Source organism: Copadichromis virginalis, linkage group LG18, assembly GCF_057382275.1.
Source record: "Copadichromis virginalis isolate Kocher_CV1m ecotype Utaka linkage group LG18, C_Virginalis_male_GT1.1, whole genome shotgun sequence".
NCBI classification, from domain to species: Eukaryota; Metazoa; Chordata; class Actinopteri; order Cichliformes; family Cichlidae; genus Copadichromis; species Copadichromis virginalis.
The window spans coordinates 6,781,823-6,795,879 of NC_140635.1; the positions used below are offsets into that span (position 1 = coordinate 6,781,823).

Below are 14,057 nucleotides of genomic sequence, written 5' to 3' on the forward strand. Positions count from 1 at the left end.
CGGACAAGTGAGGAACAGCAAAAATGTCACAACGGCACACACACCCTGCCTTCGTAAGGCTCTTTTGTTTTCTGCACAGGGAAACTTGGAACTGGTCCAGAGACCGGTGCACTCTGTGTGGCCCTTCAAATCTAATCAGGCAGCAGCAGGCACTGCCTTCTGTCCACCAGTATAGATATGAAAACTGCTCCAGCATACCTTCAGATAAATGTTTTTGTCATGAATCTAATATTATGAAATGTGGCTGGCAACAAGTGTGAGAAGTCACGTGGGGCTTGAGTAGATAAAGCCTATAGCATACAGAGGATTACTCAAGGTCATGGGATTCGTGAAAGGTCACCAATTCTATCTGCAGCGTTTTTATGATTGGATTAGAAATATTTTTGTTATTTCCAAATGTCTGAAATTCAAAATGATGATGTAGGGAATGATCCTTAAAAAACACGGCTCCTATAGGATGACATGAGAATATTAAGCAACGACAGGATTTGTAACTGTTTATTCTCTGGTGCTGCCGTTAGATATTTTCTCTTCTAATAATCTAATCTGCTGGTGTTACGTTATGTAAAATGTTCACGCTTTTGTAATACTCCACGTTTTTAGTGTTTGGATTACAAAGGAATTTATGAATTATTGCTCAAAGTCTCTTATTTCCCGAATGAAGGCGCATATTCCTGGCTATAATTGGTTGGAATTTTCCATGGGACGTGATCTGGGTTCCTATTGGTGGACCAAGCTGTCAGTCAGACAGACTGGCTTTGGCTTTGGTTTCTAAGAGCGGCTCGCGAGCGCCAAAGAAGGGAGGAAAAAAGCGACGATGCATCACTCTGCTGTTTCTCCCAGACAGTAAAGTGGAAATGAGCTTTTAAGAGCAGAATTTAAGTTGAATAATTTATGTTGGGTTGTTACAGCGTCCCAGTTAATGCCACAAAAAAAATATAGCATTTATAAAGGGGTTACTCGTTGTAAATGGCCTGCATTTGTATAGCGCTTTTCTAGTCCATAGGACCCCAAAGCGCTTTACACTACGTTCAGTCATTCACCCATTCACACACTGGCGATGGCAAGCTACATTGTAGCCACAGCTGCCCTGGGGCGCACTGACAGAGGCGAGGCTGCCGGACACAGGGGCCACCGGGCCCTCTGACCACCACCAGTAGGCAAACATGGGGTTAGTATCTTGCCCAAGGATATTTGACATGCAGCCCGGAGGCAGCCTGGGATCGAACCACCGACCTTCTGATTAGTGGCTGACTTGCTCTGCCACCTGAGCTCCAGCCACCCTAAGGAGCTTGGAAAGAAAAGCGTCTGGACTTCTTTAAGTTGCTTGAGAATCCTGGAAATAAGTTTGAGAAATGAGGAACACTGGGTTACTCGTTATTTATTTAAAGGTTGTAATATTAAGACAAGTCAGTCAATGAAATGGTTGGGTGTGTCCTGATGCTGCAACAAACAAACACACTATATCTGAGGTTTTTCATGAAGCATATTTGTTGTTGAATTTCAGTGAAAGGGTCGAGCAATTAATGGATTCATGGCAATTTTCACTCTTTTTAAGGCCTCCAACAGCCCGACGTGGGCTCAACCCAACAACAGATGAATGGGAAAAAAACATTCCCTGGTCTGATGTATCAGGATTTCTACTTTTGCTTGGTACAGCACAATTTGACTTTCACAACATGAAAGCATGGATTATTTCTGCCTTGTATTCTTGTATTAATGGTGGTGTTGTAATGATATGTGGGGGGGGGGGGGCACACTTTTGGCCCCTTAGTATCAACTGAGCATTGTGTAAATGACACAACCTACTAGAATATTGTTGGTGATCATGTCCAACTCACAGTGTACCCATGACCAGATTCAATAGAGCGCCTTTGGGATGTGTTGGAACAGAGATAAGCATTGTTTGGGTGTCTATAAATCAGCAGTAACTGTGTGATGCTATCGTGTCAATTTGAACCAAAAGGATTGTGTCCAGCATCTTTTTTAGCATCTTCCATGCATGAAGAATTAGGAGAATCATAAAGACAGACTCACTGGCCACTCTTTTAGGTACAAGCTGTAAACATTATATAAACTGCAGATCAGCGAAAGGCACAAAACCTTCAAATTTCTGTAACAAAGTAATAATTTGTCATAATGATTTAGATGTAGAAAAACTTAACTTCCTGCGCATTTTCACTGTGACTCATCACCACACAGGAAGGCTGGATGGATTTCAGTGAAAGGGCTGAGCAATTAATGGCTTCAGGGCAGTTTCGCTCTTTGAAAGGCCAAATGGCCTCGTTTTGACCCCAGAACTTGACACTTGACCCCACTGCGCCACCGAAACCGCCATGCAGTGACTCACCTCACTAAATGTAGGACCTCTGCAGAGGGGGTGTGTATGATGAGAAAGAGGGCGGTAACCACTGCAGTCCTCCAGTAGTTCCCCTGTCACGGTTATTGACAGTATTACTGGTCGCTGCTTGTAGAAGAGTAAATCTAACATTTTTATTTAACAGGTGACGGGGGCCAAGGAGACAGAGATGGCTGGCGCATCGGCACCAAAGCGACAGGACACCCGGAAATTCTTTGAGAATCTATCCGGCGCTGGTAAATCCATCGCAGTGTTGACCAGCGGCGGAGATGCCCAAGGTAACTTAGTGAGGTTCCATTATCGGACGGCGCTCCTGCCCTAATGAAAATAGATAATTTCGCGTAAAAGTGCTGCCGAGAAAGCACCAGGAGAATAAACTCCTCTCTTAAAATATGCTATCAGACGTGTTTACTGAGGCTGACGTGGTAGTGGCACGCACTGCCAGAGTTAGGCTACTTTAAGTATAAGCGGTTCTTCCCCTAGTCTGGTTGTAGGGTTAATTTTACTCCCTACCTCTTTGTGGAGATTTGGAGAAATATGTTAGCTAGAGGCCTGTCCGACAATGGATGTATCCCCTCCAAGCTTGTCAAAAAGCGTGGTGGTCAATCAAGGTGCATAATTACATGAAAAAATAAATAATGCATTTTATTTGCCTTGTATATATTTATTTTTTCTTGATACCCATTATTTACAAGGTATTAAGCAAATCACAGCGACTATTACGCAACAGCTGCTCTGAAACCCTTGTCTTACACATTTTTCCATGGATGCTGCAGTAGACTATTTATAACCGCTTGAGGAGGTATGAAATAGTAGTAGTAATCACGACCTGCTGGAAAAAGATATGCAGCAGGGATGAGGGGGCCAGTTTGGAAAGCTGCAACGAAATCAACAAGTGTTCGCGGTAATTAAATAATTGAATCCTCTTACGTGGGGAGTCGCTCTCCTTATCATGCATTCTGCACCACTGCAGAATCTATATGGACTGTGTTCCTGTATTGATTGCCTGTGTCCTGCGTCCCTGTGCGCGTCCAATGGCACACGTATGATGTAAACAGCAGCCCAAAGCTGACAGTGCTATACACTGTGGTGTGCACTCAGTCAGGTTTCGCCACTGCTTTTGGTGGAAAAGCATGAAGTCCACAGCTCGTGATGGAAATTCTTATTCTTATTCTTATTATTGTTATCATTAAAATCCCTATAATTTATCGGTTCAGGCAAAAGTTGACAACGCCATTAAATGTCATCTTATTTCTTTATATTAACTATGATTTTTGCAACTTCCCCTCATTTAAAAAAAGGGTCATGTTTCAGCAGAAATACACGTATTGTGTCACTGAAGATGAGTCGTGAGGAGGACCACCGTGAAGAAGCCAGACTAAATTACTCGTCTTCCGGCGTAACCTTTCACAGTAAAGGGTTTCCCCTCCCCTTTCCGCAGCAGGGCCTTAATTTTGAAAGAGACCTGCAGTGACTTCCTTTGTCCTTGAGTCACTGTAGTCATCCGGAAGTCACGAAGGGTTGAGTCGCCTACGTGAGGGCGAGCTGGTGTGCTGTGATGTGCAATGTGCAAAGGAAACGTAAATAAGTTACTGTTACTGTGTGTGGATGTCATTTTATCCGTAAAATTAGGTTCTATGACGACAGCCTAATATAAGTGGAACATTTTTTAAAAAAAAAAGGTGAAACAGTGATTTTGGTATTTTTATGTGTCTAATAGCGTCACCATTCATTCATGTGATGTTCCAGAAACAGCACTAGAGTGTATTTATTGGACTTCTATATATCGATATTGGAGTGTAGTATCGGCTCTATGCGTGCAGTGCAGCAGCAGAGCCATTGTTGCCTTTGAGCCAGGCTGTTACATAACACACGGTGCCTATAGGCTCCTCTATGAGTGGATGAATATTTCGTTTCTCAGTTGTCTCTGCAGCAGAAGGCAGCACATGAGCACCTGTGTAGAATGTAATAGAGCCAGCCTCTGTAGGAACTATGTGTAGGAGCGCATACTCCTGGCAGCAGCTGAGATTTAATTATAACTACACTTGGACATTGTTCCCGGGGCGTGAAAATGATGCGCACACAGTCCCACTCACCAGGGTCAAACGATAGCAGGACTAGCTTTTGAATGCCTTTCCTGGAGAATCTCTCTGCAGTGGAAGCCTTTAACAGCCTCGAGTGTCTTTAAGGAGGTTTTTTCCCCGCTTGCCATTGTCACCAAGAATAATTAGGTTTGTTGTGATATAATAATCACATGTGGACAAAGTTTCTGATGTCTATGAGCACTGGTTCCATTTAACATTTCTTCTGAATGTGTATATTTTTACTACCCAGACATTAAAAATTAAAAAATACAAAACAAATACAAACCAAAGAAATGAACTGTAACTGCATGGTACTGTTATAATGTAAGACAGTGTAATGCTAACGTTTTAAGAATCATTAAAGAGGATCTTTATGCTTTTCCTTATTTCCAGTCAAACCTTCTGTGTTTCAGACAGTGGATGAACTGAGGATCTTCACCAAGGTTCAGATTAAGCCATATAAAGAATATGTAAACTGTAATTGAAGCAAAGCGTTTCTAATAGAGACTAAGAAAAAAAAAACACAGAGCTAGAAATATGGCTGATAGGCCTCTTTTAGTGTTACTTAATAAAAATTCCCTCTTTCTTAAAAGCAGAAACAATCGGTAGTTTTGTGAAATATTTCAGGCTATTTTTCAGACTTTCATTTAGCAAACTTTACAGTTTTCTGAACTCACAGGAACATCGGTGCTTCATGTGCAATGACAAATTTTTGCCAAGGCAGATTTCCCGACCGCTGCGGAGAATACATGCCCAGACTGAGCTGGAGATGTTTAGTCATTGCAGCAGTCTGGGAGGAAATACTAACAGCATTTCATGATTTGTGATTTAATCCAAGAGCTCAGCTGGGACATGACACACACACACACACACACATACATGAGATGATAAATGAGATGTACTCACGGTCGCTGATCGCTCTTATCTGTCTGTGAAATCCTTATTATTTTTTTCTTTCTAATTTTGTAAAACTCAATTATAGTATCACACAATTCAGCTCAATTTTACTCATTTGCCAGGTCCCCTCTGACCAATCAGCACTTTGCAGGTCTATTAGCAACACTAGCTCCAACACAAAAAGAAACACAGTATGGAGGCCTGGATGTGGTTTCAGCCTGTTCAGTGTTTGCTAACGAGTGCTGACAGCACGGTGACTCCCCCACCCAACCCCCACCCCGTAGTGCATTTGTCTTAGATGTCACCTGCCTTATAATGCTGTTGCTACTTCCTCTAGGTCAGCAGGAGTAGTTTTGGTAAAGGGCAAGATAATTAATTATTTTACATAAAAGAGGTAGTTAATGATCATAAATAAGAGAAGTGAGGAAAACAAAAACAAAGATTAGAAAAGAGATATTTTTAGTCTCTTATCAGAAAATTGCAGGCAGCTATTGATTTATTGAGTCATCCACTGACAGAAAAGTGAGTTTATGAATATTTGGATCATAAGAAACCCTTGAAAACCCCTCATTAGTACAAACAGTCCTTGTCTGAATTAAGATAAGATAAGATAAGATAAGATAAGATAAGATAAGATAAGATAAGATAAGATAACCTTTATTAGTCCCACACGTGGGAAATTTGTTTTGTCACAGCAGGAAGTGGACAGTGCAAAAGTTATGAGGCAAAAATTAGAATACAATAAGAATAAATACAGTACACAACTGTACAGAATAGAATAAAATAAAATACTATATACAGTAGAATAAAATAAAATAAATATACAATAAGATAAAATAGAATACAAATACAAATACTATATACAACTGAGTAAAAATACAACGATGACAGAAAGGATTATTGCACTTAGTATTATTGCATATTGTATTATTGCATATGTATGGATGTGTGTGCTTGATCAGTTAAAGTCTTCCTGCATATGATAGTTTTGAGATACAGTATTTTTATACATTATTAATACGTTTATTTTATTAGTTTGCTTTGTTTACCAAATTATATTTGAACATTCATCAAACACAAAATGATGTGACTTGAGAGATCGATATTAGCCACTGACACTGACACTGTTATCTTATTTGCTAATAGCCTGATATCAGTCAACAAGGCTGATGTCAGCCTGTTCATCAGTGCTTCTCTATCTAAAGCTGATTGCCCATGCAGTGGCTGCCACTTAAACCATTATTTCTGTCTGTTGCAATCATTGCAAGGTAAACAGAAAACTTTGTTTATAGTTATCTGCAAAAAATGTATGATTGCACACATTTGACTGATTGCAATGCCTTTCCAGAAGAGTTCATGTTCAACTTTGTTTCCCCCAGCTAAGCCTTTGTTGTTTCGCTCTGGCCCTTTGCCATGGCCCCGTTGGCTCTGCCAAGCTTAGTGAATTGAGCTCTTGTAGTAATGCCAAAATCGTGACATAGTCATCCAAGGAGTAGACCCATCCCATACGCATTCTGCAGACAAGGGCCAGTAAAAGGGATGGGTTGTTTACTCCATGTGGTGTGGGAAGAAATTTGGCGAGGTGGTTAAGTTGGCAGAGCGTGCTAGCTTGTGCTTGCTGGGCTAAATTCTGGGATGCATGCAATGCCTCACCAAACTGGGCTCACTGAGATCTAACATGCTCGTCATTCCAATGCTTTTCCATAAATGGCTAATTAATTCTTTATCCCTATTTTGAATTTTTAAAGTGACCTTTTCTTTTTTTACCAGTCATCTATGTTCTCTGTGCTCTTTATTAATTGCTATGCACTGACCCTATTAGATTGATTGATTAGCTGATGGAAAGAAGAAATAATCAATAGCAATTACGATAATGATTCAGCCACTTCACGTGTTAATGGCATAAAAAGCCAAGAGTCAGCTGATTCAGCGTCTTGTTGATTGGATGTCTTTTTCAGAATAACTTAAAACTGTTTATTATTAAGATAAGATAAGATAATTGTAAATTACCCATTTCTGAGACAAATAAAGTCTATCTTAGCTTATCTTACCTTTAATTTGGTAAATAATCAGTTCACTGATAAGTCAAAATTCAAAGATGAAACAGTGGAAGATGGATTTGTTATTTTCAGCCCAGGCTGATACGTAGAGCTTGTTTCTTTTTTTCAGGTTCTCTTATTACACCTAGCGTTAGGATCATTAAAGTTTTATTACAGCTCTTATTCTGTATGCAGGTTGCGACACAGAATCAAAGTAACATCAATACCACCTTTATTCCTTCTCTCAGCGTTTTTACACATCAGATATTTCTCGTCATCGTGCTTTTATGGGAGTCTTCGGTGATGTAAAACTGCACCTTCACTGTGACACCAGACTTAGCTCAAGGTTTATGTTTTGTTCTGTCTCTAATTTCACTAAGTGCTCTTTCAGACCCTTCTATGTTTTGACACAAAATCCTCAGAGGGATTCTCACTTGCAGTCTCCTCTCCCTGTCTCCCTGTTTTTTCGATGGCGTTTACCGCTCCTGTTATCTGCTGGTCTGTCTAGCTTTCTGCCACGCCCTGTTTGTGCTGCTGCTTATACAATCACATTTATGGAAACATCGTTTATTTAGTTCACTGACAGATCTAATTTCTTAAATGTCAAAAGCACCTTAGAATAAGACCGACATTAACTACTTTCTACCTCCAGTTTCTGTGTCTCCCACATCCTCTGAAAAGGTCAAACTGCTGCTAGTCGCTGCGCTGCAGTTTTAATAAACATGGCGGTTCTTCATTAGCTGACACCAAAAATATCTTTAAGACCAATTTGTCAGCATGAAAAAGAACCTGGGTAGGCTCGCAGTTTACCGCAGACGGACATGGTTAATTTCCCAACCTGTCAAACATGATATGTGAGAAACACTGTTTGTTTCTGTATCAACCCCAAACTCTTTTTTTCTCTATTTCCAGGTATGAATGCAGCTGTCCGGGCTGCCGTGCGGATGGGCATCTATGTGGGAGCAAAGGTCTACTTCATCCATGAGGTGAGGCATGACTCAGGCTTTAGACATAGCCCCAGGAGAGTCTGCAGTGTCTGTCACATCACACGGTGAACTAAATTAGAACTGACGAGTCTTTTTTATCGAGCTGTGATTGTCTGTGATACAGCCAGCAGGACTCAAGACTGCATGTTGCTCTGCTTTTGTAACTGAATTTGACCTTAAGGAGTCATTCAGGTGGCTGCAAAGTCTCAAAACTGAAAATGTGAATTTCATTGTTTTATTTTTCTATTGGGGTTAAATGCATCGCATCTACAGGGTTGCATAGATGTAATCTTTGGTGTAAATTCACCACATTGTGTCAAATCAGGTTTCATGAAGAGAAACGCAAACATGCCACAGACAAGTCATTGTGCTGTTACTGCCTGTTGTTGCAAAACAAATTATATTTTGTTCACTCAAATTCACCCAAGTGTAGCTGCAAAAACCTCTGTACACATAAATATCAAAAACTGCACAGTGTTGGCAGCCCACCACTTCATTTTTGTCTCCTTAAGCTGTTCTGTGAAAGCTGTTCTGTTCCAACAGATTTAAGCATTTCTCACCTCACTTCATGCTGTTTAGGTGCTATTTTGAAAAGATTACCTTAAATCAGCCACACTGACTACAGTCATTGTTTATGGCTCTGGTCGTTAAGCCTTTGTTTTTCAGTCATTAAGATCTCCCCATTAATCCCTTTACAGGTAGTGACCTTGTTTTTGTCTTTTTGGCCTCCACACTTGTCACACTAAAATGAAAGTGGTGCCCTTGGAGTGTCTGTGTGTGAACATTTGATTGAAGTGGAGTGTATTGACACTTAAAACTGTGTCCACATGGAAATTTGAACCCACTATGGGCTCGTTTTGTGTTTTTAACCTACTGGAAGCAAGGGCATGGATTTGGATACAGTATGTACTCTGACCAGCTCCAACATAAAACCACTGGATCATAAATTTTCTACTGGAAAACCTTGAGCTCTGGCATTCATGTGAATTTTACTTTGACAAGTGCCGCCTACTGTTTGGGCTCTATCACAGATCACACCTACTGTAACAGTATTTGAACTTAAACGTGCTGCCGATGGAAATAATGATTTGATAGTGATAGTAACTGTAGTAACTCCTTCTTTCCTGAGTCTCTCAAAGTCATCGATATTGAATGCCTGAGGATGTACAGTATGTGCAATTTTAACTCGACATGATGCCATGAACGACGGGGGCAGACAGACGTGATCTGGTCTCAGTGTAGATATAATTGGATTACAAAGGGCAGGCTTCATCCTTCACTTGCCACACTGTCATGTCCCCATCAGCTTCAAATAACCACTGGGCTGTGAGTAATAACAGCTGAGTGCCACAGTGCTTTTATTTTGGTTTGGGACCATCGCCTCGCAGTTTTAATCCCTGAACACAACACAGCAGTTCCCTAAAAAAGCTCAACCTGACCCACAGGGTTGTCTTCAAGTTCCTATTGAGTTTTGGTTCAATTTAAAAATACCGAGCACTGTCCTTCATTTGTCAGTTAAAAAATAAAACTTTTTTCAGCTTTTGCCAAGTTATCAACAATCCGGTGAATGTCTGTCACACTGATTGCTCTTCTCAGGGTTACCAGGGGATGGTGGACGGTGGAGACAACATCAAAGAGGCGAAGTGGGAAAGCGTCTCCAGCATGCTGCAAGTGGTGAGCAGATCAGTGTTCAGCTCACACACACCGCACATTTCTTCTTAATGGGCTGTAAACAGTGAAACAAACTCAGTCTGCTTTGAGAAAAATACTGTGTGTTGTAAATACTGTAGACATTTTAGCATCATTAAAAGTGTTTGGTAAGAAAACCTTTGTAGTACTTATGCTGGTACGTGTTGTCATAGTGGACATGAGTGACTTTTACTCAAAGGGACACAGGCAATAATGCTTTTAGCTTGCAGCTTGATGATACTGAAGTAGCTTGCCATTGCCAGTGTGTGAATGTGTGTGTGAATGGGTGAATGACTGAATGTAGTGTAAAGCGCTTTGGGGTCCTATGGACTAGAAAAGCGCTATACAAATGCAGGCCATTTACCATTACCATTTCAAGGAGACCTTTTCACTGATGAGTGAACAGTGGGGATAAAAGATCTCATAGGTCAGCGATACTGGAAAAAATACAGTCTAAGAGGACACAATGTCCTAAAAAGAAGCCAAAAGAATCTTTAAAAAATTTAAAAAATGAAGAAAATCATGACAGGTTATTGTAATGTTCGTTTACTTTAGGGTGGAACTGTCATCGGGAGTGCCCGCTGCAAAGATTTCCGTACCCATGAGGGCCGCCTGAAAGCTGCACACAACCTTGTGCAGCGTGACATCACCAACCTGTGTGTGATTGGTGGAGACGGAAGCTTGACTGGGGCCAACCTGTTCAGGGAGGAATGGAGCAGCCTGTTGGAGGAGCTCCTGCAGCAAGGTGACTCCTCACAACAGGAGGTTTTGTTTTTAACTTTAACACCAGGCTTCCCTGCTTTTACAAGTTTAAAGGGAAACTTTCTCCCTCCTTGTTTTTTGTTTAGGTTTGATCGATGAGGAAGCGACCCAGAGAAACTCCGAGCTCCACATCGTCGGTATGGTTGGCTCCATCGACAATGACTTCTGCGGCACTGACATGACCATTGGCACCGACTCGGCCCTGCATCGGATCATTGAGGTGGTGGACGCCATCATGACCACTGCCCAGAGGTGAACAATTTCTGAGAGAGGTCTTAATAGAAAAGATATAAACTGTGGTTTTTTTTACATGCTTCAGTGTAGGGTAAAGGTTGGAGTTCCCCCTCTACTGAACAAATTTAGATCAACCCACTGAGTTTCAGCATAAATGCTCTTTTTTTGTTTGTTTTTGACATTATTTCTGTTTGTTTTTTTATAGCCACCAGAGGACGTTTGTCCTGGAGGTCATGGGGAGACACTGCGGGTAGGCATCTTTTATTCCACACACACATATACATAATATTGCGTGACATCCACTTAGTCTTAGTGGCCACAAAATCATATGCTTGTAATCAAATTCTTTAGAAAGCATATTTAAGACTTTGAAAATGTCGAATGATAAATGTGGAATGTTCAAATACCGACAAGTGAGTCAGACTCCAGCTAAAATGTCAAAGTAGTATTTTATGCAGATACATTGTATGTACCATGGTCCAGAAAATTTAGCATTGACAACAGGCGAAAAATCGACTCTGTTCGGAATCGAACCCACAACCTTTGAATTGCATTGCACGTTGACTGGAAGTCCAATGGGCTGTCCATTATGCCACAGAGCCTGCTGTTTAGGCCTACTGATAAGGTTAGTGAGTGGAGTGCATTCTGGCTTTAGTGAGATTTCAGTGTAGCAAGAGACTAAAAGAACTGTCTTTAGTGAGAGCTGAAATGTATGATTTTATAAATTGTGTATGTGTGCAGATATCTGGCCCTGGTCAGCGCCCTGGCATGTGGAGCAGACTGGGTTTTTATCCCAGAAATGCCTCCTGAAGATGGATGGGAAGACAACATGTGTCAGAAACTGTCCGAGGTGACAAACACACACATACACACACACTGTTTTCACTGTAGTAGCTTATGTTTTAATTAGAGTGGATAGTTTTCTGTCTTTGGCTAGGAGGACAGAAGTAATTTAGCTAAGCAAGTTTCTAATAAAGATTTACATGACAGAAAATATGTTAGAATAATTAAGCAAAAATCTTTATTTTCTTGAAAATACAGTGTAAAAAGTGAGAACAGTAATCCCTGTCACAATAAAGAAACTTATAAATGACATATTGGAAGGTTACAGCTGTCAGAACTTAGTATAATGTGTAGAAGTGCTTGCTTTGATGTACGTCAGGACATCAGCACCCACAGAATTTTACCAGTTTCTCACAATGCTCTGAGGGGACCATTCTCCAGTTTTCATCCAGTCTTTGCCACAGAATTGTGACTTGTGTGTGGAAGCAGACATCTTTAAACTTCCCCAGATATCCACAGTAAAGCAGGAGTCCCTCAAATTCGACGTTCACTATAAAATCGAACTCACATTTGAACTGTTTAACTATTAGTTGTGCCACAAGGGCTTCTATTTTTACACGTTTCAGCTTGACTCACATGCTGCCTTTTCATGGATTTAATTTTAAGCATCTAAAGTAGAAAGTTTAATGTTTCCTTTGAGATTTTTTGTATAATGAGAATCTTTATAGTTTTCCCCTGTAATAAAGTGACTCTGTTGGCACTTGAACCCACAAGCTTTGAATTGCATCTGAAGAAAATCATTAGAAGTCTAATGCTCTATCCATTGCGCCACAAAGCCTGCTGAATGCTGGCTGTTGGGTCATTAAGCAAACCTGCAAAACTCAACCCAGAATCTCCAAATCATTCGATTGTAATCTTAAACCTTCCTATAAGTAAACTTCAATTTAATTTCAAGCTGGAAATTAGAGTCCATAAAAGCAGTTATGACTGAAAACTAAATGGCAGAAGAATTGGAGAAAAACAGGCCCTTGAATGGCAGCCTCTGATGGGATTAAGACCTACAAACTTTGAATTAGAGCTCAACTGCCAACTGGCAACACATGAAAGACTACCATTAAAGTTCATTCTGTGTTTAGTGAACCTGAATAACTAACCAGTTTGGTGGTTACACAGTCCCAGTTGATCAAGATGCTTCGTGCTGGGATGACTAAAATCACACTGGCCAGTAGCTAAGATGTAGCAGCACTTGGTCTATAACAAAGGTTCTCCACACACACTTTAATAAAGTGGCTCTGGTGGGATTTGAACCCACACACTTTGAATTGCATCTGACATGATCTAGCTAGAAATCCAATGCGCTATCCATTGTTCCACAGAGTCTGCTTGAGTCACTGTTGCTTTCAGTTCAAGTCTGTTCATACATTAACAATAGTAGCTCAGGAAATTGGGTTTTGTAATGGCAGTTAGTTAAGAAAGTTATATGGTAGAGCCTGACTCTTGTGGCCGTCAACCCCACGAGCTTTCGATTACATCTTGACTCTTTGCCAGTCCAATGTGGCGACCACATAAACACAAGACTATTCTAATGTTTATCACAGACCATTTGAAGACCTGAAGAACATTGTTTTGTTTTTTTTATTTTCCAGTCAGTCTCATATGGTTAGTATTCTTGTTATTGTCCAGATTCGATCTCGAGGTTCCAGGTTGAACATTATCATAGTTGCTGAAGGCGCAACTGACCGACAAGGACAACACATTACCTCTGATTTTGTAAAGGATGTGAGTAGAGCTGTGTTTCAGACTGACACAGAGGGGAACCAGAAGCTGGACCAGCTGGTGGATATAAACATGAAAATGAAAAGCTACAGCAGAGCAACCTTTCTGTTTTGAATCCAAACATTTGCCACATGCCACACACATAGGAAAGGTTTCATTGTGATATTATAGACATTCATGTTTCGGTGTCATGGTTTCTTTAGCTCAGTAGACACTGACATTGAATGACTCAAAACTCAAGAAGTTTATTGTCATTTCATATTGTGTTACCCAGCCTGAAACGAAATACTGTTTCTCACCAGCCTCTGCAGTGCAAAAAGCAATACAGTTTAAAAAGAATAAATACAGTTTAAAATGATCTGATGTCTTAAAAAGTTTTTAAATAAAAGGGAAATATGGTGTTATAAAGTGTACCCTGTAGTGCAGCTGATTGACTGTTGATGGCACT

At 40.6% G+C, this 14,057-nt stretch overlaps 1 protein-coding gene across 6 annotated transcripts in view; it reads left to right on the plus strand.

The window, feature by feature from the left end:
- The first annotated feature begins 2,405 nt into the window (after positions 1-2,405).
- LOC146687144 (ATP-dependent 6-phosphofructokinase, platelet type-like) overlaps positions 2,406-14,057 on the plus strand; it is a 40,257-nt gene continuing 28,605 nt past the window's right edge. For 3 of the 6 annotated variants that reach the window (XM_085439555.1, XM_085439557.1, XM_085439559.1), the window contains exons 1-8: positions 2,406-2,637; positions 8,292-8,365; positions 9,962-10,039; positions 10,610-10,799; positions 10,903-11,068; positions 11,256-11,300; positions 11,792-11,900; positions 13,517-13,612. In XM_085439555.1, coding sequence (XP_085295681.1) covers positions 2,529-2,637; positions 8,292-8,365; positions 9,962-10,039; positions 10,610-10,799; positions 10,903-11,068; positions 11,256-11,300; positions 11,792-11,900; positions 13,517-13,612 — 867 coding nt within the window. In that variant the 5' untranslated portion in view covers positions 2,406-2,528. The remainder of the gene's footprint in view (positions 2,638-8,291; positions 8,366-9,961; positions 10,040-10,609; positions 10,800-10,902; positions 11,069-11,255; positions 11,301-11,791; positions 11,901-13,516; positions 13,613-14,057) is intronic. The other 3 variants (XM_085439554.1, XM_085439556.1, XM_085439558.1) reach the window with 1 other exon arrangement.